We start from the raw sequence: 25345 nt of genomic DNA, 5'->3' as shown, positions 1-25345 counted from the left end.
GTGCTGCTTCTGGATCTGTGTAATGACGAGAGGCCATTCCCACTCGACTATGCTCATTTGCCAAGCTGCACATCTGAGACCCTGTCCCCGTTTCACGCAGGAGCATACATCACAAAGGAGCATGCCCTGCCGCAGTGGAAGGACACAAAAGCAAGACCGGCTAAGAAATCTATCAAGTTACATACGAGTGTGAGGTTAGGGATTAGTTGCATTTTGGGGGAAAAAAGACAAGTACTACATATATACAGAAAATTTCTGGAAAAAATACATAAGGAACAGCTACCTCCAAAAGCCTGAACTGAGCGTGGAGCAGGAGAAGGAAGGGGGGGGTGGGTGGGTGACATGCTCTTGGGCAGCGCCCTGTGCAGCACTACTGGGCTCTCAACCATGGGATATACCGTGAGTGTACGCACTCACTCAGCGAACAGGCCACGCGGAGAAAAGCAGCAGACTGCACTAAAGGAACTTACACCTCTCGATGTTGAAAACTAACCAGCGTTTAACAAGTGTTGACGTGGGGAGGGGAGGGGCTGTGTGGAGTGGATGCTGAGTTTAGAAAAGGCAAGTCTGGTGGCGCCTGGGCAGCTCAGTTGGTTGAGCACCCATCCAACTCTTGATATTGGCTCAGGCTGTGATCTCATAGTTCTTGGGTTCAAGCCCCGCATCGGGTGTGGAGCCTGCTTGGGATTCTTTCTCCCCCTTTCCCTTGTTTGCATACACATGTGCATGCGCGCACGCTCTCTCAAAATAAATAAAGCTTTAAAAAAAGAGAGAGAGAAAGAGAAAGAAAAGGAAGAAGAAAAGGAAAAGGAAAAAGAGAAAGAAAAAGAAAAGGCAAATCTACTCTGCACACAAGCCATCTGCAGTTGGGAGTCCCACCCCGCTGTCTCACCCAGGAAGGGCACTACATTGGTCAGCACTGGCCATGAGGGAGGGGGGACGAGCATGGAAACCAGGATGAAGATGGGGCAGAAGGGGAGGGCAGGCTGGCTCAGGGTCTGTTCTCTGACCACACCCCCTTCCCCGAGTGCCCAGGCCACCCATCTCGTGCGTGGGCGCGCCCGTCTCCAAGGCTGCGGCTTCCACTATGGGCTGCTATCCCACATGGGCAAACAGCTTTCTCCTCTTCCTCTGTGGATTCTACTGAACAGAAATCTGGCCACGTGGCTGCCGTCCACTGCTAGCTATTTGGTCCATGCAGTCACATGCAAATTCCACCACATGGGAGAGACAAAGGCAGCTTCCTCAGCAGTGCAGCCCCAGGAAGAGGCAGAGGAGGGAGGGGCCTGACGCTGATAGCACCAGCCATAGCCAGTCCACTCGCCACTCCCTCCACTTACAAGTAAACACACCACAGATCCTTCTAGAAGTCCTATTGCTGATGCTCATTTTTTTTAACGTTTATTTTTGAGAGAAGGAGAAGGGGGGTTGCAGGGGGAAGGGGCAGAGAGAGAGGGAGACATAACATCTGGAGTAGGTGCCAGGCTCCGCGCTGTTAGCCCGGAACCTGACGTGAGGCTTGAACTCAAGCACTGCAAGATCATGACCTGAGCCAAATCCTGACACTTAACTGATTAAGCCACCCAGGCACCCCCAATACTTGTTTTTAAGATAAGAAACAGAAGCATCTGACTGGGAGGTTGGACACTAGTCCCCCATGCACCCTCCCTGTATCTGCCACAACAGCGTCAGCCGGGACAGACCCGAACAGCAGAAGCGTGACTCAAGAGAGCAGTACAGGGGTCCATTCCACACTCCACAGCACTCACACCTAAGAAGACACCCCAAATACACACTATCCCCTCTTCTAAGCGCCAACAGAACCCCAGGAGACGGACACATCTGAGCCCTGCCCGCACCACACAGAGCTCCGCGTCCGGCACACGTGGTGATCTCGCCTGCTCTAAGCACGCACGTCTGTGGGGTTCCATGACTGTTCTTGACCTGACCCTCAGCTGCTGTCTTCTGAGAGCTCAGCAAGACCTGACCACTGTGCTCTGCGTTCCAGGGTGTGTGCCAAGAGTGTGCCCTGAAGCCACTGACCTCCACTCCCTGAAGCACCCAGTCTCTCTTAGGACATCATGACAAACACAAGTTTGGTGCCTCACTGTGGTGAAACTCATGGATGCAAAGCACAAGTCCTCAGTGTACATGAAACTGCAGCAAACTAAAAGAACTTAAAATGCAAATGAAAACAGCTCAGAGTTTAGACCAACATAGGAAATCACCTGCCCCCTCAACTTACACTCAAAATACAGAGAGTCCATAAGTGAAGGTCAGGAACGTTTGGGAACTGTGTTTCATATGCAGGAACCTGGGAGCAAAGGGTGTTCAAAAACTGAATGGCAGGTGAAGGGTCCACCCGGGAAAGGAGTGGGCGCTGGGTGCTGTGAGCTCCTGCCCATGACTGTGACTTATGACAGCTTCTGAAAGTCCCAAGGCAGGAGGTAAGGAATGGAATCGAGACGTGGTCACGTACATCTCAGCATGCGTGTGCCCCCAACCTGACCCTCCGGTGACCCCTGCCCACCACATGAGCTGCTGTACCTGATGGTTCCTGTGGGGGAGGGAAGGGGACTGATGAGGTGGGCCATGGTGTCTGGAATGTTGATGGTCAAGGGCGAGATGTGGGCCTGCACGGGCTTCACCGGGGACTCGGGAGCCTCCTGTTTCTCCCTCTTCTCACTGGACAGGGCAGTGAACGTGATCTTGATGTTTGTGCTCGGGAATCTAAACGTGCACCTGAAAAAAAAAACAAAAAAAGCCACTGTCAGCATCTGTCTGCAGGACCAGAGGACAGGGTGTCCCACCTAGAGCAAGACAAAGAGCCCAAGTGCCCTCAAACGCACTGGAGCCTCATCTTGTGGTGGGGAAGCCACTGAGAAGTCCGCTTCAACCTCACCCTGTGTGTTACAAGCCACTTAACGAATGAAGCCACAAAAAGCCATTTCATGACTTTAAAACACTAGTAAACAAGTGTTTTTAAAAATTTTTAATGTTTGTTTATTTTTGAGAGAGCAAGCGAAAATGTTCGTACAAGTGGGGGAGGGGCAGAGAGAGATGGAGACAGAGAATCCCAAGCAGACTCTGCACTGACAGCAGAGAGCCTGACACGGGGCTCAAACCCATGAACTTCAAGATCGTGACCCGAGCCGAAGTCAGATGCTTAACCTACTGAGCCACCCAGGCACCCCAACAAAGTATATTCTTTTTTTTTTTCTTAATGTTTTATTTATTTCTGACTGAGAGAGAGAGAGAGAGAGAGAGACAGCATGAGCAGGGAAGGGTCAGAGAGAAGGGGAGATACAGACTCTGAAACAGGATCCAGGCTCTGAGCTGTCAGCACTGAGCCCGACGCAGGGCTTGAACCCACGAACCATGAGATCATGACCTGAGCTAAAGTCGGACGCTTAACCCACTGAGCCACCCAGGTGCCCCCAAAGTATGTTCTTTAGACCAGCCAAATATAAGTAAAAAAATTCAAATGTGACATAACCTGCATTACTATTTTTTAAATAAATACACAAATATAGCTGGATTATTAAGCAACGCAATTTTGGCTGTTTCTTAATTAAGAAGCAAAAATCATTCCTTTTGAAAAATTCTATCACCTTTTTCACTGAGCAAACAAGAGCCAGAGATATTAAATTTCAGCAGAAAAAGTCTTTAATTCAGTACTCTGGTTCACCTTTAATATAGCTTCCTTGACATATCTCAAGTATATTTATTAAAAAAAAAGTAATGCAAGCCAAATATCTTTAAAGATTAAAATTTAAAAACAGCCCTACAGATTCACGGTCTGTGCCTGATCTCACACCCAGTTAAACAGCACCTGACCTGTGTGTATATAAATGACCAGTTGATGGTACGCAGCTGACCTCTGTGTGTCCATCCTAGGGTACCCAATCCTGGTGGTCAGCTCTGCTTGCCACTGTCCTACCTGGGTGCTGCCAAGGAAAGATCCAGAATGTGAAGGGCACATATCCCTCCCACTTTCAGTGACATCTCCAAGGCAGTACTTCCAAGGCTCTAGCTGAGGGCTAGAAAGGATGCCACCTGACAGGGTTCTGACACTTGCTGCCTGGGCTTCCTCCCCCACCACGCCCTTCCTCGGGAGGCGCTGACATGAGGTTCCCTGCCCCTTCACTTCCTCACAAGGCGCACCAGTCAGTCCTGCAGCCTCAGTGGACAGAGAAGAGCCCGAGTGACTGCCTCCTTCCTGACACCCAGTACCCACCCCTTCCCTGTTCCCAGCTCTTGGGGCTGCTACTCAATCCATACTGGACTTGACTCCCTTACAACTCTATGTCCAACGCCCCAGACTCAGAGTCCAGCCTCTATGTTTCTCCTTCCGCATCCACTGGTTGGACAAGCTCCTGTAGGCCCATGACCTTCCCCTCTACACACTCCCAAATGGTTAAAAAATCCACATTTCCTGCCCTCTGGACCTAGTTTCTCACTGCCTTCCTGATGCCCCCCTCTGCACTCACACTGGGCATCTGTAATAAGACCCCACACCAGCTTCTCTACAGAGCTTCCCCTGGCAGTGAATGGCATCACCCAGTTGCTCAGGCCAGAAACAGAATTCACCCAGCCTATCTGCTAAGCCATCAGCTCTCACCTTCCAAACATACTCAACCGTCAGAACTGAAAACATCTGCTCTGCCAGAAACCTGTTAAGGCACTAAAAAGACAGGCCACCTTTTTGCCTTGTTCACCTTTCTTTTTTTTTTTTTTAATGTTTATTTATTATTTTGAGATACAGACACAGAGAGAGAGAGAGTGTGAGCAGAGGAGGGAAGAGAGAGAGGAGACAGAGAATCTGAAGCAGGGTCCAGGCTCTGAGCGCAGAGCTTGACATGGGGCTGGAACCCATGAACCGTGAGATCATGACCTGAGCTGAAGTCAGACACTCAACCGACTGAGCCACACAGGCACCCCGTCTTTGTTCACTTTCTAAGAGAAAACTTTTATAAATCACATATCCAACAAAGGATTCATATCCAGACTATAAAGGTCTATCTAAAGGTGACAGAAGAACAAGCCACTTAGAAATGGGCAAAAAACTAAGAAAAATTAAACAAACAAAAATAACAAAAAAACCCCACTTTGCTAAAGATACATAGCTGGCAAATAAGTGTGAAAAGATGTTCAACATCATTAGTCATTAGGGTAAAAGGCAAATGAAAACTGCCATGGGGGTGCACCTGGGTGGCTGTCAGTCAGATGTCTGACTCTGGCTCAGGTCATGATCTCACAGTTCATGAGTTCAGGCCCGGCATCAGGCTCGCTCACGCGCACTCTCTCTCTCTCTCTCTCGCTCTCTCTCTCTCTCTCTCCCCCCTTTCTCTACCCCTCCCCCACTCACTCTCTCAACATAAATATACGTAAAATAAAACTGTCATGAGGGGGGCTCCTGGGTGGCGCAGTCAATCGAGGGTCCGACTCTCGATCTGGGCTCAGATCATGATCTCACCGTTTGTGGGATCGAGCCCCGTGTGTATCCAGGAGCAGTGGGCACTCACATTCACACAGAAACTGGCACAGAGCGCTCACGGCAGCTCTATCTGTAACAGCTGAAGACTTCAATGTCCTTCGACAGAGAGTGGTTAAACAAATGACATCACAGCTGTGCAGCAAAATGGGATGAGATACTGATACAGCAGCCACTGTGCAAAGCACTGCGCCCAGTGAAAAAGCTGGCCCCTCACAGTTCATCCTCTGTAATTCCAGGTAGGTAACGTTTTCAAAATGACAAAATGCCCGGTTTGGAGAAAAGACAAGCGGTGGCTAGGGGCTGGGGAAGGGAGGAGTATACAGCCCCACAGAGGAGGCCCCAGGGAGTCCTCTGTGTGATGTTAACTACCATCTGCATCTCAACAATAATACCACTAANTGCAAAACCACCAGTTTCCATACTCCCCCCATTCTGCTCCTATGCAGTGATTCTCACTCAGCTCCCAGGGATACAGGCCAGTGTCTGGAGGCCAGACAAGAAGGCTCACACCCCACAGTGCATGGACGGTCCCACTACAGAGAAGAGATGCCCTGGGCATGCCCCTCACCTCCTGCTGGCCTCTCCTCCCCAGNACACAGAATCCAAAGCAGCTCCAAGCTCTGAGCTGTCAGCACAGAGCCCGACGCGGGGCTCAAACCATGAGATCATGACCTGAGGCAAAGTCGGAAGCTTAAATGACTGAGCCACCCAGGTGCCCCCAGAGGTGAGTTTCTAAAGATCTACAGGGGCACCTGGGTGGCTCAGTCGGCTAAGCATCCAACTTTTGATTTTGGCTCAGGTAATGATGACCTCACAGTCTGTGGAATGGAGCCCCCTGTCGGGCTCTTCAGTGACTATGTGGAGCCTGCTTGGGATCCTCTCTCTCTGCCCCTCCCCCGCTCTCAAGCACAATCTCTCTCTCTCAAAATAAATAAATAACCATTAAAAATAAANTCCTGCTCCTGGGAGCTCCCCCGCCCTCCCTCCACCCCCCGCTCCCCAGAGGCCCCTACCCAACTCTGAGGCAGAGCTCACCACCCCTCCTGTCCCTAAGCTACACCCACAGGGCTTGGTGTCACCCTCAGCAGGACGCAAGCTCCGGGAGAGCACAGCCCTGGCCTGCAGGGTTCCCTGCTCTAACCGGGGCCTAGAAGAGTTCTTGGTTTATGTGAAACAGACCCTCAGTCCACACCTCTGGAATTAAAAAGTGCTGGGCATGGAGGAGGGCACTTGTGGGGATGAGCACTGGGTGTTATATGGAAACCAACTTGACAATAAACTATTAAAAAATTAAAAATAAATAAAAATAAATAAAATACCAAAAAAAAAACCCCAGAGGCAATCTAAATATTAAAACAAAAGTGCCCAGTTTCACATATTAAAAAGGTCTGATGACCTGACGAAAAAAGCAAATGAGAAGCCCACAGCTGGACACCTTGCAACTGCTGGTATGAGATCTGAAATCAATTCTGGCCACGGAATGTTGAGCACAACGCCCGTGACGAGCGGGGGAATAAAGGTAAGTTTTCCTCTTTCTTCCCCGGGACAGCGCCGGAGCCCGTCCTCAGACAACTCTTCACTCGCACGGCACCAGGCCGCCGGGCCGCAAGAACCGCACGGGCCTCGCTCCCACAGAGCTGCTCCTGTGGCTCCATTTCTTCACCCACAGAACCAAGAGGGCAGCAGCTCCGTCTTCAAGCATCTCATGATTAATTCGGATAATGTGTGTCAAACAAACACTCAGATGTTTATGAAGATAAAGAAAAGTTCAGGACAGCGGCACCTGTTTCTGCAGGTCGTCCCCTGCTGCCTGATCACCCCAGCACTTCCAGAAAGCCTGCCTCGCGCAGAGCAGCAGCAGACACATCCTCCCGGCCACCAATGCAAAAGCAACAGGGCCCTGTAGGCCCAGGAACCTCAGGAAGGCGGCCCCCCCAACCCCCCACCAGGGGCAGGCCTTCGACTCCCGCGGAAAGACCACACCCTCCTTGTGGGGCGGAGCGCTGCCTTCCCCCAGGGACATCCTTCCTTTGTGTCTGAGCCCCAAGGTTTCCGATTCAAGGTGGGACTGGAAACAGTCCACTGCCTGTCCCCTGGCTGTCTCCATGGCAAGGTGCCGTCAGGCCACCTGCTGCTAGCCTCTGGGCACTGCCGCCACCAACCCCACCCTCTCGACAGGTGAAAATCATGAAATCTGTTTTCATCTAAGACGAAACTTCTTTTCATATGTGTATGAGTCAGGAAACACATTCAAAAACCACCCAGACATCAAGGTAACTTTGCTTTTTAATCCGGGTTCTGGTTACCTGAGTGAATTCCTGATTGTGCAAATTCATCAAGTTTTACATGTATGACACTTGTGCTCTTCTGTGCAAATAGTACACCTCAGTAGAGGCAGTTTTTTAATTCATAAAAAAAGCGATCTACGTAGGTATAGAAATTAGCAAAATGCCAATAACGCAACAGGGGTTCACAGAGCTGTTTCCTACACTTGGTCTTGGCCAAAAGGCTATCGAGACAGTGCTGTTTTCGATACTCTTGTGCTAACAATGGCCTATTTCTTGAGCCAGGTTGTAATGACACCGGTACCCACATTACCAAGATAACTGATTTTTCTATGTAGGTTACATTCAAAGCAAAATACACTAAAACTGTTTTCAAATTCTCTACCGAGTTCAATTAGCCATGAAATCCTTGCTCCCCTTTAGGGTAGGTGCAGGACAACCAGCTTGATTTTTCTAAGCTAGAAATAAAAAACAGCATAATAATTTTGATCAGTTTCCTCACAAAACTAAAAGGAGCAGCAGAACATCGTAACAGCACGGAGGCAAAGATAAACCACGTGGGGAGATCCTCTTCGGACCTCCACCTTCTCGGCGCCCCCGAGGGTCACATCTGAGCACACTGGTCGGCTTCCCTGTGGTGCCTGTGGTGGCCTGCGGGTCAGGCCAAGGGTGTGAATGCCCATGTCTCACGCTTAGTCACAATATGTCACATGAGGTGTTCCTTAAAAATAATTAATTCTAAAAGATGTGTAATGAAGCTCAGTGAAAAAATATGAAATCCGGGGGCTCCTGGGTGCTTCAGTCGGTTGAGCATCTGATTTTTGATTTTGGCTCAGGTCATGATCTCAACAGTTGTGAGATCGAGCCCAGCACGTGGAGCCTAAGACACTCTCTCTCCCTCTCTCTCTCTCTCCCTCCTTCTTTCTCTTCCTCCCCTTCCCCGACTCCTCTCCTCTGTTCATGCGTGTGCATGCACTCTCACTCAAAAAATAAAAATTAATTATGAATTTGTTTGCTAAACTCTGGTCATTATGCCAACAGAGGAAAAGGAAAGATGAAGAAATGAACAGTGAGAAAAGCCAGACAGCAGAATCACAAATCCCTAAGTAAAAAAACAACCAGAAACATCAATCACAGGACATCGGCCTAATGTACTGAGCACCTCTGAGAACTAAGAACCACAAATCAAAACTCACATAACAGCAACACAACAGCTGATGGTTTCAAACGTATGAAAAGGGACCTTGATAAAAATTAAACTCCAGGGCGCCTGGGTGACTCAGTTAAGTGTCTGATTTGGCTCAGGTCATGATTTCATGGTTTGTGAGTTCTAGCCTCACACTGCACTCTGTGCTAACAGCTTGAAACCTGGAACCTTCTTGGGTTCCTCTATTCCCCTCTCTCTCTGCCCCTCCCCCACCTGTGCTTTGTCTCCCCCCAAAATAAGTAAACATTAAAAAACTTAAAAAATTAAGTTTCTCTTACTTGAACAAATGTTAATGATTTTAGCACAGATTCAGACTCACACATACCCTTTCCCTCCCCATGCTCACTCTCTTGTACTTGGTGACTGAAACTCTTACAAATGAGATCTGCACACCAATGGCCTCAGTATAGAGCTCAGAATAACAGGTCTGTGGAGCCCCGACACCCTTCTCTGCTGTGGCAGGGCTCACTCACTCAGACAGACATACTCCCAGAGCTGGAAAAAATCTCGAGTGTGCTCCATTTCTGACTACTCAAAAACACACATCTGTTTGCAAATTGGTCATTAGTAGGTTAACTCTAGAATCAGACAAGTTTTTAAAGAGGATTTCAGAAGAGTTTTTTTGTTATTTATTTATATATTTTGAGGAAAGAGAAAGAGAACACGTGTGTGGGGGGAGAAAGGCAAAGGGAGGGAGAGAGAGAGAGGCTCTGACAGCCCAACACAGGGCTCGATCCCACGACCCTGGAATCAAGACCTGAGCTGAAATCAAGTCAGACACTCAACTGAATGAGCCACCCAGGCGCCCTGAGTATTTCAGAAATATTAACAGACTCCTTACAACTTGTTAACTAATTCAGTGACCCAACCACACAGCACCAACTGGGTTTGGTGCCTTGCGGATGAGGAGACCACTCTGGAGGGAGCCAGAGGGACTGCAGAGGTGCAAGAGACCCACAGATGCCTCCTCTCCTGCCATGGCACAAAGTGGCAGCGGTGTCCCTCCTGAGGGGCACATACTGCCTCACCTCTGGGCTTCTTGCTAAAAGTAACTCCATCTCACCAGGAGGAAAAACATCAGACAAATCCCAAATGAGGGCCATTTTACATAATAACTGGTCTGTCCTCTTCAAAAATGTCAATGCCATGAAAGTCAAAGGCAGGCTGAGGGGTGGTGACAAATGAGAAGGAGGTCAATGTGACTGTGATCCGGATTTTCTTTTGCAATGAGAGTCATCAGCAAGTGACCGCTGAAGTCCAAGCAAGGTCAGTGGGCTAGATCACAGGGTTGTACTAACGCTAACTGGTACTGGTGCCTGTGCTGTGGTTATGGAAGACAATGTTTCTAGGAAACACCCACGTCGAAATATTTTAGAGGTAAAACTCCAACACGCATGCAACTTACTCCAAAAAATTTCAGTGGGTGCTTGGGTGGCTCAGTCAGTTGAGTGTCCGACTCTTGATTTTTGCTCTGGTCATGATATCATGGTTTGTGGGATCGAGCCCTACATTGGGCTCTGTGCTAACAGCATGGAGCCTGCTTGGGATTCTTTTCCTCTCCCTCAAAATAAAAAAATAAACTTAAAAAAAAAAAAAAAGAGTGGTATTTCAATTACAAAAAAATTTTTTTTTTTCCAGGGGCGCCTGGGTGGCTTAGTCGGTTAAGCATCTGACTCTTGATTTCAGCTCAGGTCATGATTCCAGGGTCATGGGATCAAACCCTGTATCAGGCTCCATGCTGACAGTGCAGAGCCTTCTTGGGATTCCCTCTCTGTTCCTCACCCAATCACACTCTCCCTCTCTTTCAAAATAAATAAATATTTAAAAAAAACTTTTTTTCAGGAAAAAAAATAAGAGGGATAAAGTGTGGTAAATGTTAATATTTGGGGAACCTGGGGAAATAGAATTCTCTGTTTTATTTTTACAGCCTTGCTATTAAGTCTCAAGTGATTTCAAAGAAAAGGGAAATAATTTGGGGCACCTGGGTGGCTCAGTCGGTTAAGCGTCTGACTTTCGCTTAGGTCATGATCTCACGGTTCGTGGGTTCGAGCCCCGCATCGGGCTCTGTGCTGACTGCCAGCTCAGAGCCTGGAGCCTATTTCAGAGTCTGTATCTCCCTCTCTCTCTGACCCTCCCCTGCTCACGCTGTCTCTCTCTCTCTCTCTCTCCCCTAGAAATAAAAATATTAAAAAAAAAAAAGAAAAGGGAAATAATTTTGGAAACTTTTAAAATGTCCAGTGCAAAGCTCAGTGACCTAGGCCATCTGTCCAGGCTGAGAACTGTGCACAATGTTCAGGAGACATTGTGACAAGGTGAGCGCAGGCACAGAGAATGTTCAGAAACCATGTCACTCTCTGAGCTGCTCATATGGCTGTGTTTCACAGAAGTACAGCCCACAATGGACTGGACCCCCACCACAGACAGCCTGGGCCCTGCTCTGGGACACACCCTCATTGGCATCTCTCTTCTGTGGGAGTCTATGACATTTTAGAGTCCCATCAAATTCCAAGCACAACTTTGAGGGACACCTAACATAGTTAATGAAATGTCACCTCACCGTAATTCTCATGGACTCCTAACCCTCATCCTGGGCCTCAGGCTAAGCAGTATGACCCCAGTTTGGAGGTACACGGGACAGTATCACAGCCACATTCACACAGTGACCTTGACATCTGCATACTCTTATTTACACAGCACAGGTGACATGTTACATATACACACGATCCCATCACTGGGCTTCCAAATTACGACCTAAGAAGCTGTGATCTGTCGTGATAACATACTCCATACTCTGGATTTCTCCCCTTGAAGGAACATCTGTCCCATCTTCAACTCAGCACTATTCTCTCAGAGCAATAGCTCCCGAACCGTGCCCCCTCAGCACAGCACTGAGCGTCCTCGCACACAACATCCACCAGCCAGCACGGCTGTGTCCTGCTGTGGGAACGCACGGCCGCTAGATCTCTGTGGCTGCAAAAAAAGGTCTGATCTAGCATCTGTCATTCACCCACTTCACAGCAGCTGGTCTGCTCCACATTTCCTTCACTCTGGGACCCAGGCTAACGTGGTGCCCCATTTAAGACATTGCTGGGCCCAAGGCAGAGAGAAAAGACAGAAGGTAGGAGCCAGGTCCCACGACCACACCTTCGGTTGGTGTGCCGAAGGGGCCCAAAGGAAGGAGCCCTTCCTACACAACATCACCTTCCTCATGTTAGCAATCCCAAGGGGTGTCTGGAAAATTGTCTCAAATCCTTCTGCCTATGCAACTAACCCACAAAAACACTAAGCTGAGGTGCTGACCTGTTCTCTAGGGGAAGAAATGAGAGGCCAGTTACTCACCTATGACAACGGAGTGAACCTAATGGGAAGGGAGAGAAAATCTGATAGTTTAACCTCACCATTGGTAAAGGAAAAGGCTGTGTTAATAAACATGTGTTACAGAGGGTGGACCGTGCTCCGAGGCCATCGATGATTTGGTATGAGCAGCAATTACCACCAAGAATATGGAGGGCAGGAGAACCTTCCGCATTTGAGGAAATGTGTAGATGGTTACACTGAAGAGTAGACTGGGATGAGAGAGTGAGAATGAGGAAACCAGTGAGGATGTTCCCCAGGGGCCCAGGGTGTGTGGCATTCGCACCTCGGGGGCAGTGAGCGGAGCCTGAATTCAGAGATGGAAATAAACGGCCTGTGATACACTGCTAAGTGTGGGCTGAGGGGAAAGCGGTACCGATGACTGAGATGCGCTTGGATGTCCCCTAGCCCTTTACTGAAGCCTGGATGGAGCCACGCCCCAATGTCCTCAGTGCAGAGGGCACATGTGGCATGTCACAGAACAGAAGGAACCAGCATGTCTGGCAAAAGAGGACGTTCAGGACTCAACCAAGCATTTCTTCGAACATTAACATGGGAGTTTAAAATGGGTTCCAGTCCCAACTAAGTCCTGACAGGAAGCCTGCCCTTTTTTTTTTTTTTTTTCAAGTTTATTTTTGAGAGAAGGACAGAAAGAACGAGTGGGGGAGGGACACAGAGGAAGAGAGAGAATCTCAAGCAGCCTCCCCACTGTCACCATGGAACCCAGCTTGAGGCTTTAAGTCATGAACCGTGACATCACGACCTGAGCCCAAACCAAGAGTCAGATGCTTAACCGACTGAACCACCCAGGCACCCCAAGCCATGCTTCTTTTTTATCTTCTGCAAAAATGGAAGAAAATTCTTCCTTAGCTTTCTGAACTCTAAAGAGGACTGAAGCCAAAGAGCCACTTTACTATTTTCTTCCACCGTTTTCCTCTAATATATGAAAGAAATACTGAAACTTGACACAATCTTTCCTGAACTGTTGTTCCTGACTGATCACCGGTGACTCCCCCATCACCCTCTCCCCACAATGCCTTCCGCACACGCTAGGACAGCACACGAACCCCCCTCGGTCCTGCTCACAGGCCACCCGGAGCCAGGAGCCCACACTGCCTCCACCATCAGTCTGAAAAGGCCCAGAGCCTGGCAGGCGCTCCCATGCCCCTGGCCATGCCGAGCGCTAGCCCAGGGGAGGGCCGCACTGCCCCTCCAAGGAAGCAGTGGCTACTTAAAGCGCACAAGTTACAAGTAGAGAGTGTGAGCAAGTTTGACACAGTTCAGGAGAATGAAAAATACACTGAGGACAAAAGTTGGAACCCCCGAGTAGTCTATATACTTTTGTCACTCCTTAGCAAAAAAGTCAAGCAACACCTATCCATCTCAGCTTGAACTTCTTAGCCCTGGAAATGCTAAAATTCCAGTTTTCTATGAAAACTTGTGAAATGCGATGCTGTGTACCAAAGCAAGCCTTGCTATCTTAGCTTTCACTGGGTTCGGCCTGAATCTTCTGGTCACAGCCTCTAAGTCTGTTGCTTCAGTGAGCTGCCTGCCTGCAGAGCCCCACCTCGGGGTGAAGCACTTTACTGTCGTGCTCTGCTTCACAACGACTTAGAAACTACAGAGTGTAGAAATGAAGCGCTTACATACAGAGAGGGCTGGCTGTGGGCGCAGGTGCTGACAGTCACGCAGGGGCTGTGCTCACAGGGCCCACACATGAGGGTTAATGCTCGACTGCCACCATCCTAAAATCGTCAATAATTACATTTCTGAATATAGGTGTGTGAGTGAAGTCCGATGACACAAGAGAACACAGGTCCAGGCCTAGAGGCCCAGCTCACCTACACCTCGCCCTCCTGCACAAGCAGGTCCTCTCCCGTGACCATCCTCTGTCCCGCACAGAGCCCAGAGGTGTCCAGGAGGGTCTGCACTGGCCCTAGGGAGCATCCCTCCCCCTAAGAAAGCGCTGATATTAAGTAACAAATAAAAACGCCACGGCAGGTTGAGAAACCACAGGAGAGGATGAGGCCTTCCTCCTGCTTTCTCAGTCTGCAGCCCCACTCCGCCCTGGAGCCAGACGGTTACGGAGCCAGCCCCGACCCTGAGACACTAGACACGTGCTAGGAAATGGTGCACTTAGACCGGCTCATGTACCCACAGACCAGGAAGCCTCAATTCCAGAAACATTCCTGACCCAATTTAGGGCGCTGGCGTTGGGTTTTCCAGCAGCTTCACAGGGGCTGCCCAGTGCTTCTGAGTTTCTCTTTGGAGAAGAACTGTGTGTGTTTTCTGTCATCCCCCGGCTCCCCCTTTGCAGCCAGGAGAAAGGTCGGCTCAGAAGAGCACATTCGTTTAAGATCCTGACGCCAGACTGGGGGGTGAGGGCGGCACTGATGTTGGGACGGTCAACTATGATGCTCTGTGCTCCCAGCAGCCTTGGAAAACATGGCACAAATTCTACTTTAATTTTCAGGATGTAATCCTCAGTCATTCAGGACATGCTCTAGACTAATGAAGAGTTCCTTGAGTTGTGAGAAATAAGCCCATGAGTCCTCGCTCTTATCTGAAAGGCCACATCCGTGGCTCTTGGTGCAAATGGCTGGGTGGACCCTGGCTGTCACCCTGACGGTAGCAGCAGACAGGTGCGCTGAGCATACAGGAGGTACCCAAGGACAGCAATTATTCCTCTGAGGTGAGGCTGCTCTTAAAATTACTCTATCCCAAATCTGCACACAGAACACTTATGCAGAGACCAGGGCAGGCTCTCCCACACACACCCCTTGCCTGGATCTCACTCACAAGAGGGACCCTGGGGCAGTGCCTACACTTCTTCCCTGTACTCAGTTTATAGCAATGCCTTCCACTAATGCAGAAAACCAGGAGCCTCCAAATATTTTTTGTACATCTTTAAGTGAAAAATCAAGCAGGGGTCAACACAGGATTAGTACAACATGTGAAGAATAAGTTATCAAGAAATAAAAAAGCAAGGGACAAAATGGGAGGAATACCTGTAACACACATAACTCACAAATGACTTGTGTTCTGGATATAAAATTCAGCCCATTAAAAATGGTCAGATTTTTTTTTAATGTTTTATTTATTTCTGAGAGAGAGACATTGTGAGCAGGGGATGGTCAGAGAGACAGGGAGATACAGAATCTGAAACAGGTTCCAGGCTCTGAGCTGTCAGCAGAGCCCGACGTGGGGCTCAAACCTACGAACCCTGAGATCATGACCTGAGCTGAGGTCGGACGCTCAACCGACAGAGCCACTCAGGCGCCCCGGTCAGATTTCTAATAAAGAAGATACAGGGGCACGGGCCTAGTCGGCAAAGCATACCACTTTTTTTTTTTAATGTTTTTATTTATTTCTGAGAGAGAGAGCAAGCGAGCGTGAGCAGGGGAGGGTCAGAGAGAGAGGGAGACACAGACTCTGAAACAGGCTCCAGGCTCCGAGCTGTCAGCACAGAGCCCATGCAGGGCTCGAAGCCACAAACCGTGAGATCACTACCTTGAGCCGAAGTCGGACGCTTAACCGACTGAGCCACCCAGGTGCCCCCAAAGCATACCCATCTTAATCCCGGGGTCATGAGTTCAAGCCATACACTGTGCCTAGAGCTTACTTAAAAAGAAAAGAAAGACACAGGAATGGCTAACAAGTATGTGAAAAGATGCTCAACATCATTAGCTATCACTGAGATACAAATCAAACCAACAATGAGATACTACTACACATCCACAGAATGGTTAATATAAAAAAAAAAAAAAGACAAAACCAAGTGCTGACAAGGATACAGTGCAACTAGAACTTTCCCACACCACTGGAGGGAATGTAAAACAGTGGTACAGCTTTGGAAAAGTCTGTCAGCTTCTTATTAGCCACTCCACTCTTAGTATTTGGCCGAGGGAAGTAAGAGCATTTGTCCACACAAAGACCTGTTCATAAACGTTCACAGGAGCATGATCCACAACACTCCAAAGCGTAAACCCCCCAGGTATCCAGCAACTGGTGAATGGATTGCACAAGCGTGGTGTGACCATACAAGAAAATATTTCTAACACCACTCAACAATCACAAAGGAGAAACTCCCCAAACAAGCAATATGGATGAACCTCAAAAAAGTTAAACAAAAGAGCTAAAATGGGGGCGCCTGCGTGGCCCAGTCCGGCTCTTGGTTTCGGCTCAGGTCATGATCTCGTGGTTTGTGAGCTTGAGCCTGGCATCAGGCTCTGCACTGAGAGCACAGAGCCTGCATGGGATTCTCTCTGCCCCTCCTCCACTTGTGTGCACGTGCTCCGTCTATCCAAATAAACTGGGGGGAAAAAAAGGAAAAAAAGCTGAACTGAAGAAGATACACTGCATGATTCAATTCATGAGAAATCTGAGAAAAGACCTAAGCAGTCCACTAGGGATGGGGGCAGCTGCGTGACTGCCTGGGTTTTCGGGATGACAAGAAGGCAGACTGTGGAAGGGCAGGAGGAAGATCCCGGGGGAAAAACACCCTACTATCTTGACTGGAGCTTTGGTTACACAGATGTACATATCTGTCAAAACTCTCTATGGGCGCCTGGGTGGCTCAGTCAGTTAAGTGTCCGACTTCTGCTCAGGTCATAATCTCACGGTTTGTGAGTTCGATCCTAGCGTCGGGCTCTGTGCTGACAGCCAGCTCACAGCCTGGGGCCTGCTTCAGACTGTGTCTCCCTCCCTCTCTGCCCCTCCTCTGCTTGTGTTCTCTTTCTTGGTCTCTCTCTCAAGAATAAACATAAAGAGAGAGAGATCACTGTACTGAGTTCCTTATTAAAAGGTGAGTTTTTACATGTTTGAAATTGGGATAAAGCATTTCATTCTTAAGGTACTTTATAAGATTAATTTCTACTTTATGGGAAAACAAGAGCATAACCCAGAAGGGAATGGCAAGGTGTGCTTTCTGAACAGGCAGCTCTGACTTGGGGCCAGCCTCCACCACACACAGGTGCTGCAATGCTGAGCCTGTGCATGAACTTATATACTTCTCACCTGTCCGGTGAGCTGCACACAAGAGAAGTATATCTGCTGAACCTGCAGGAGAGCCTTATGGAAATTCTATGCTGAATACCCACTAAGCACACAAAATGATTCTCAATATCATTCGTAACCAAGAGAAATGCAAGTTAAAACCACAATACAGGGGCGCCTTGGTGACTCAGTCAGTTGAGTGTCCAACTTCGGCTCAGGTCATGATCTCACAGTTCGTGGGTTCGAGCCCCACATCGGGCTCTGTGCTGACAGTCAGCTCGGAGCCCGGTGCCTGTTTCGGATTCTGTGTCTCCCTCTCTCTCTGACCCTCCCCTGCTCACGCTGTCTCTCTCTCTCAGAAATAAATTTGTAAAAAATTTTAAAATTAAAAAAATTAAAATCACAATATAATACCACCACACACCCACTAGAAAACCTAAAATGTAAAAGAGAAAATACCAACATTGATGAAGCCGTGAAGTCACCTGAAGGCCACATTACATGGTGTCAGTGGGTACAAACTATACCAAGTGTCTTCCAAAGTGGTTGCACCTACAAAAGCTGAACATATGCACATCCTATGAGCCGGCGGAGACATGAAGCACACCCCACAGAAATGTTGTGCTCATCAACACAGCCACGGGAATCTCAAATGTTCAATTAAGTCAGTCTTCCAACTTAAAAAATATCTAGAAAATACTCACAGCAGCACCGTCCATTATACTAGACCCAAATAGAACTACCTGTCTCACTACAGCAAAACATCAAATTGTGGCATTCACGTTACCAAATACTTTACAGCAATGAGAATGAACGATTCACAGGTAAGTATAAATCTATGAACTAACCTCACCATCGTTTTACTCAGTGAAAAGCCAACACCAGCCCCTGAAGCCCACATACTCCATGCATACGGGGTCCAGAAGTCTGCAGAACAGTTAGATTTCAGGACGGCGGTTCTGCTGCTGGGAGGGCTTTCTGGGTGCTGGTGATACAATGCTCCCAAAATGGGGCAAGTTACACCCTAGGTCGTCCTTACTCTCTACACTTAGGGTCTGTGCTCTTCTCTGTGTGTGCATCATCCTAAAGCAAAAACAACAAAAATCACGGAAAGTGACAATCAAGAAATTATTCTCGAGGTCCAGATGAGAAACCACTATGTCAAGAGCTATGCAAAGGAAGGAAGGGTGTAGAGGACAGGTGTGAGAAACGTGCAAGCGAAATGACTGAGGCAGAGACATAATTCCCCCCATGCAGACAAGCAGCATAGACCAAGGTGAGGGGGAGTCTACCGTCCTGGATAACCCCATAAGCTCACAGGAGGAAAGGAGGGCACCTGAAAGCAGAGTGGAAGGCTTTAACACCACTGAGGACAGCCACCTGTGGGCATCTTGGTCCTTACAACCCCGACAACCTGCCTCCAGGCAGTCCTATGCCCTACACAAGTTCAAAAATTCCAAAAAACAAACAGCTCCAAAATCCCTGACCTGAAACTGTTTGGCGGCCAATTCTGACCCAGACTGAGAAGGAGATAATTATAGCCTTTAATTATCCTGCTTAGAATATTCATGTATTTCATGACAGAAATTCTAATGTGTTGAATTACAGGGTGCTGGGAGTGTGAAATAATATGCAGTACACACACTGTACCACTTCTCTAAAACCCAGACTATTCTGATTCTACAACACCTCTGGCTTCATGAGCTGCGGTGGGATCTGTACATACACTGCCTGCTGGGCTAGACACTGTGCTGTATCCAAGAATTTCTCCAGAAATATTCTCATTTATTTAGGGGGAAATCAGATGGCTTACTTCAAAAAGAGTAACATCAGAGGCACCTGGGGGGCTCAGTCGGTTAAACATCTGACTCTTGATTTCAGCTCAGGTCATGACCTCACAGTTCATGGGACAGAACCTACCATGGGTTCTGTGCTTTCAGCATGGAGCCTGTTTGGGATTCTCTCTCTCCCTCTCTCTTTCTCAAAATAAATAAATTTCTTTTTAATTAAAAAATTTGGGGCATATGAGTGACTCAGTCAGTTAAGCATTCAACTTCAGGTCAGGTCATGATCTTGCAGTTCATGAGTTCAAGCCCCTGCATGGCACTCCGTGCTGACAGCTCAGAACCTGGAGCCTGTTTCAGATTCTGTCTCCCCCTCTCTCTGTACCTCCTCCACTCGTGCACTCTCTCTCTCAAAAATAAAATAAAGAATCATTAAATTTAAAAAATTAAAGAAGTCAGACACTAAATAGCATATACTCTATGATTCCGCTTATGTGATAGATATTCTAACAGGCAAAATTAATCTATAGTAACAGAAAGCAGATCAGTGACTGCCTGGGGCTAGATGTTGTAAGGAGACAAAAAGAAACTTTTCTGGGGGTAGAAATATTCTATATTTTGATAATAATGATGGTTATACAGGTGTATCATTTGTCAAAATTTGTTGAATTATATACTTCTCGTGTATCTTACTGTATGCAAGTTGTGCCCTAATGAATTTGATTTAAAAAAAAAAAAACACCATGAGAAAACACCACACACCTGTTAGAGGAACTAAAATCTGGACACCGACAGCACCGGATGCTGGCAGAGGTGGAGCCACAGAAACGCCCTGCTGGTGGGAATGCAAAACGGTCCGACCACTTTGGAAGACAGTCAGTTTCCTATAAAACTAAATACAGCCCTACTGTATCCCCCAGCAATGGTGCTCTATGGTACTTACCCAAAGGGGCCGAAAACTTGTCTACACAAACACCTGCCTTTGGACGTTTACTGCAGCTTTATTTGTAACTGCCAAAACTTAGAAGCAACCAAGATTCCTTCAGTAAGTGAATGGATAAACAAACTGTGGGACATCTGATGAAATATTATCCAGCACTAAAAAAAGAAATGAGCTTTTGGGGCGCCTGGGTGGCTCAGCTGGTTAAGCATCCAACTTCGGCTCAGGTCATGATCTCATTGCTCGTAAGTTCGACTCCTGCATCAGGCTCTGTGCTGACAGCTCGGAGTCTGAAGCCTGCTTTCAATTGTGTCTTCCTTTCTTTCTGCCCCTCCCCCACTCACACTGTGTCTGTCTCACTCAAAAATAAACATTAAAAAAACTATAAATAAATCTTAATAGGGGTGCCTGGCTGGCTCAGTTGGCTAAGTGTCCAACTGCAACTTAGGTCACGATCTCGCAGAGTGTGAGCTGGAGTCCTGCACGGGCTCTGTGTGGACAGATCCAAGCCTGGAGCTGCTTCAGATTCCACGCCTCCCCCTCCCTCTGCCCCTCCCCCTCCCTCTGCCCCTCCCCTGCTTGTGCTCTGTCCCCTCCCCTGCTTGTGCTCTGTCTCTCTCAAAAATAAACAAATATTTTAAAAATTGTTTTCATTTTTAACAAAATACTGAAAACAAAAGACATACTTGTAAGGCAATTAAGCTTTAGCAAGCACATATNCCTCCCCTGCTTGTGCTCTGTCCCCTCACCTGCTTGTGCTCTGTCTCTCTCAAAAATAAACAAATATTTTAAAAATTGTTTTAATTTTTAACAAAATACTGAAAAAAAAGACATACTTGTAAGGCAATTAAGCTTTAGCAAGCACATACGTGGTTTCTTCTTCCACCCCTTCTAGATTTTCTACAAGAAATGTTGGTTACTTCTATCATTCGAAATTGATAAACTTTACTAACATTTTATAATTGCACCAAATAAAACATCTTCAGAAGTTTGGGCCAGAAGGGGACTCTTCCAAGCACTTGCTCTTATCATGAAAGTCTGCCTTTCCATGGATTTCTTCAAGTTCCTTTCTGAGACAGAGGGGAAAGGGAAGAGGAAGGGCTGTATCCCATATTATTAATAACTCTTAGGTCTCTCTGGGACGATCAGTCAGCTTTCGGCAATCCATGATTATGTTAAAAAGAAGGTATACCTGAAAGAAAGACTGCTGCTAGAAGCGTGATTTCAGAAAATGAGTCTTCCTGCGGGCCGCCTGGGTGGCTCAGTTGATTGAATGTAATGACTTGGACTTAGGACACGAGCCTATGGTTCCTGAGTTCGAGCCCTGTGTTGGGCTCCCCACGGACGGCTCAGAGCCTGGAACCTGCTTTGGATTCTGTGTCTCCCTCTCTCTCTGCCCCTCCCCTGCTCTCACTCTCTCTCTCAAAATTAAACAAACATTTAAAAAAAAAAAAAAAGAAAAGAAAATGACTCTTTTATAGGTGCATTCAGAAATCTATGCTGCTCCTGAGGTTCTTAAGACAAATGACACACATGATAAAGCAAATGTCACCAGGTCCAAAATTATTAATCTTACTGAAGTACTATTGTTTTTTCTTCACTTCAATATATAAGCAAAAAAATGTTTAATGTACTATTCTCACTAAATTTTAAAATTTAGCATTGGGGAACCTGGGTTAAGCATTCTGTCAGTTAAGAATCCANGCACCTGGGTGACTCAGTCAGTTAGGCATCTGACTTCAGCTCAGGCCATGATCTCATGGTTCATGGGTTTGAGCCCCACATTGGGCTCTGTGCTGACAGGTCAGAGTCCGAAGCCTGCTTCAGATCCTGTGCCTCCCTCTCTCTGCCTCTCCCCCACTTGTGTTCTCTTTCTCTCAAAAATAAATATTTTAAAAATTAATAAATTAATTAAATTTAGCATTTATTATATCCAATAACCTGTTCAAGTTGTAGCTGCAAATATAAAATACCAATAATTTCAAATAAGTCAAACTGAAATACAGATATTTGATCCAAAAATCAGCTTTTCAGTTGTAAAAGCCTCAATACTCTTCCATTTCTCCCTCCTACCCCCACATCAGGTTTTCTACTTCAAAAAGAAATCTCATCGCCTCTCAGTTAAAAAAAATTCCCCAGTGTTCTCTCCCCACCAGAAAATAAACCAAGAGTAAAGAACACACACACTCTCCAGGACTCATCATTACTGCGGGGCCGAGAGGGCCGTGAGCCCCTCCCAGCACTGACCACGGCGAGCCTGGGAGGGCCCGGCTGGGAGAGGTACTCTCAGGACCTGGTGGGGCTTTACTCCATACAAAACATGGCGCGGGGTGCTCTGCTTTCACTCTATACCCCACAGACACAGGGCAGAGCGGCAGGCACCCTTCAGCCATCACATGCACAGCGGTCCACATGCAGAGAACGGACAAGAGAAGGGTTCCAGGAGAATGAAGGTTAAGTGCTGGAATGGCAGACTTGGGGTGATCTTCCCTTTTGTAAAATGAACTTAATGGTACTACATGTCTAATATTTTTAATAAAAACAAAGCAGGGAACATTTAAAATGAAAATATGCATTTGATACAAAAACATCACTAGGAATCTAATCCTTTAAAGTTCAATCACAATATTGTTTTAACACCAAAAACAGTTACTCTGCTGAACAACAGGGACAGTAAGGAAAGTCACAGCGTGTCAGATGGAAGCTCTTGCAGCCAATTACAACAGATGTTTAAAGAGTTAATTAACACCTTAGAAAAAGCCACAAAAAAAGAGACAGAAATCCTACCTGTTAACCAGATTTAAATCTACCATTTAATAACAAATTCAAGGGGCACCTGGATGGCTCAGTCGGTTCAGCCTCTGACTTCGGCTCAAGTCATGATCTCACGGTTCATGGGTTCAAGCCCCGCGTCGGGCTCTGTGCTGACAGCTTGGAGCCTGGAGCTGCTTCAGATACTGTGTCTCTTTCTCTCTGCCCCTTCCCTGCTCATGCTCTGTCTCTGTCTCTCAAAAATGAATAAACATTAAAAAAAATAATAAAAAATAAAAACAAATTCAAGAGGCACCTGGGTGGCTCAGTCAGTTAAGCCTAGGACTTGGACTTTCGGCTTAGGTCCTGAACTCATGGTTTGGGAGTCGGGAGTCCCACATGGAGCTTTCCGCTGTCAGCACAGAGTAGGGTTCAGGTCCTCAGGTCTCCTTCTCTCCCTGCCCCCCTCCCCCCCGCCTCTCCATGCACATGCGTGTGCGTTCTCTAAGGTAAATAAACATTAAAAAAATTTTAGTAACAAATTCAAACCTATTCATAGAATGATGCATATATTTTGTATTAATAGCTACTCTGGACATTGGGATTATGGGTAACTTTTCTTATCCATTTTTACAGGTCTAAATGTTCTATCACAGCATTATTTTACATTACTTAACACAACTTTATGATACTTATTTTGTTTTTTTTTTAATATTCAAGTTAGTTAACATACAGTATTCGTAAAACCCAGGGATTCATCTCTTACCTAAGACACCAATGCTCCTCCCAAAATGCCCTCCATTTTAATGTCTGTCACCCCGCCTTCCAGCGACCCTCAGTTCATTCCCTGTATTTTTTTAATGTTTCTTTATAAGAGAGACAGAGACAGACAGAGCAGGAGTGGGGGAGGGGCAGAGAAAGAGGGAGACACAGAATCTGAAACAGGCTCCAGGCTCTGAGCTTTCGGCACAGAGCCCAACGCGAGGCTCAAACCCACGAACTGTGAGATCATGACCTGAGCCGAAGTCGGACGCTTAACCGACTGAGCCACCCAGGCACCCCTGTGATATTTTGAAATAAACTTTATTTGAGCATTTTAAGGAGACTACCAGCATCATACCAATTCAATTCAACAAGTATCGGAACTCCTTGGTACTAACCTTTCTAACCAGGTACCCAAGCCCTAGCCCACAGTCCCAATCAAGCAGCTGGTTGGTAGTCGGCTCTCGAACAAGTGCCAGACTAGCCTGATGCACCCCAGCAGAAAAACCTGCAACCAGCTAAGTTTTAAATTCTTTTTCCCAAACAGCACTTCCTAACCTTGAGTGCCTGCCAGAAGCTGCTGGAGTTTTTTCAAAATGCAGACACACGTACAAGCACACATACACGCACACACACGCACACAAGCATGCACACACGTACAAGAACGTGCATGCAGCACAAACACAAGCACGCACATGTACACACGCAAGCACATGAGCACAACTGTACAAATACGCACACACGCGAGCATACACACACACGTACAAGCAGGCACCCCCCCCACGCACCCTCCCCTAGTTAACCAGTCTCTAAAGGAGGAGGAAGGTTTAATTCCAGCCAGTGAGAAGCAGGGCCAACATGTCACCATGACGACACAGATGAAGCCAGCAAGGGGGTGTGAGGCAGGCACAATCCTGCACCTTTCATTCTTCCTGGAGAGAGAGGGAGCAAAGGGAGAATGGGGTGTGAAGGGATGGGAATTCGGAATGTGGGCAGGGGCACTTTGAGGACAGGCCCCACAAGTGCCCCCTGCCCCTTCCTGGGCTCACCACACACAACGCTGTGCTTTTAGCTGATGCTGACACTGGAGCAGCCAAAGCAACACGTGCCTTAATACAAGCTGGGGGATCTCCCACTGCCTCCAAGTGAACACGCCCAAGCCTCTTCCCACAGGTTACAGTGGCTGTGAAGTGTGGGCTCCCCTCCAGCCAGGGCCCCCTCAAGGCGCAAGCCCTGCCTTCTGACAGGGACCCGGTGCTGTCCCCACTCCCATGGTCCCAGCACCTGCCCGCGGCGGCTTGTGGCCCACGCAGAACCAACTGGCGCACTTCCACCTCTTCAAACACTGTGAAGCAGGGGACTTCCTGGGAGCACAAGCCTAGGTCTTTCCCCTCCCTCCTTTCCTCCCCCTGCAGCCAAGAGTAAATTCATGTCTGCAGAAAAAGACTTAGGACACCACTGCCGAGAAACAGCACAGAGGGAAAAAGACACATCACAGGCCCTGAGAAGCACCTGAGGCCACCTCTGTCCATCAGTTTCTGTGCCGTGGCTTCTGCTTCACCCAGGGTGGATTCTAGCTCTCATCGGGTCAAAAGGGGCCCAAGAATGAAGAAGGTGCAGTAAAAAATGAAGGGCAAAATCAGGAAAAAAACCAACATGGGATTAGAATGCTAATGCCAAAATGCACAGATGCAAGCAGGAGGCCCCATGCTGCCCTCCCCAGTGTGTCAGACACCATCAACAGCACCAACAAGAACCGTCACCCAGCGT

At 47.7% G+C, this 25345-nt stretch overlaps 1 protein-coding gene across 1 annotated transcript in view; it reads right to left on the bottom strand.

The window, feature by feature from the left end:
• The window catches only part of FOXK2 (forkhead box K2), a 46807-nt gene extending 25774 nt beyond the window's left edge, over window positions 1-21033 (bottom strand). The window contains exons 1-2 of the mRNA XM_077755879.1: window positions 21016-21033; window positions 2548-2742 (exon numbers count right to left, since the gene is read on the bottom strand). Of these exons, the coding sequence (XP_077612005.1) occupies window positions 2548-2742; window positions 21016-21017 (197 nt within the window). The 5' untranslated portion in view covers window positions 21018-21033. The remainder of the gene's footprint in view (window positions 1-2547; window positions 2743-21015) is intronic.
• Between the last annotated feature and the right edge of the window lie 4312 nt (window positions 21034-25345).

Source organism: Crocuta crocuta, unplaced genomic scaffold, assembly GCF_008692635.1.
Source record: "Crocuta crocuta isolate KB4526 unplaced genomic scaffold, BGI_CrCroc_1.0 scaffold50, whole genome shotgun sequence".
In the NCBI taxonomy this organism is placed as follows: domain Eukaryota; kingdom Metazoa; phylum Chordata; class Mammalia; order Carnivora; family Hyaenidae; genus Crocuta; species Crocuta crocuta.
The sequence above is the reverse complement of the archived record's forward strand: the minus strand, read 5'-3'. Positions and strand labels throughout refer to the sequence as shown.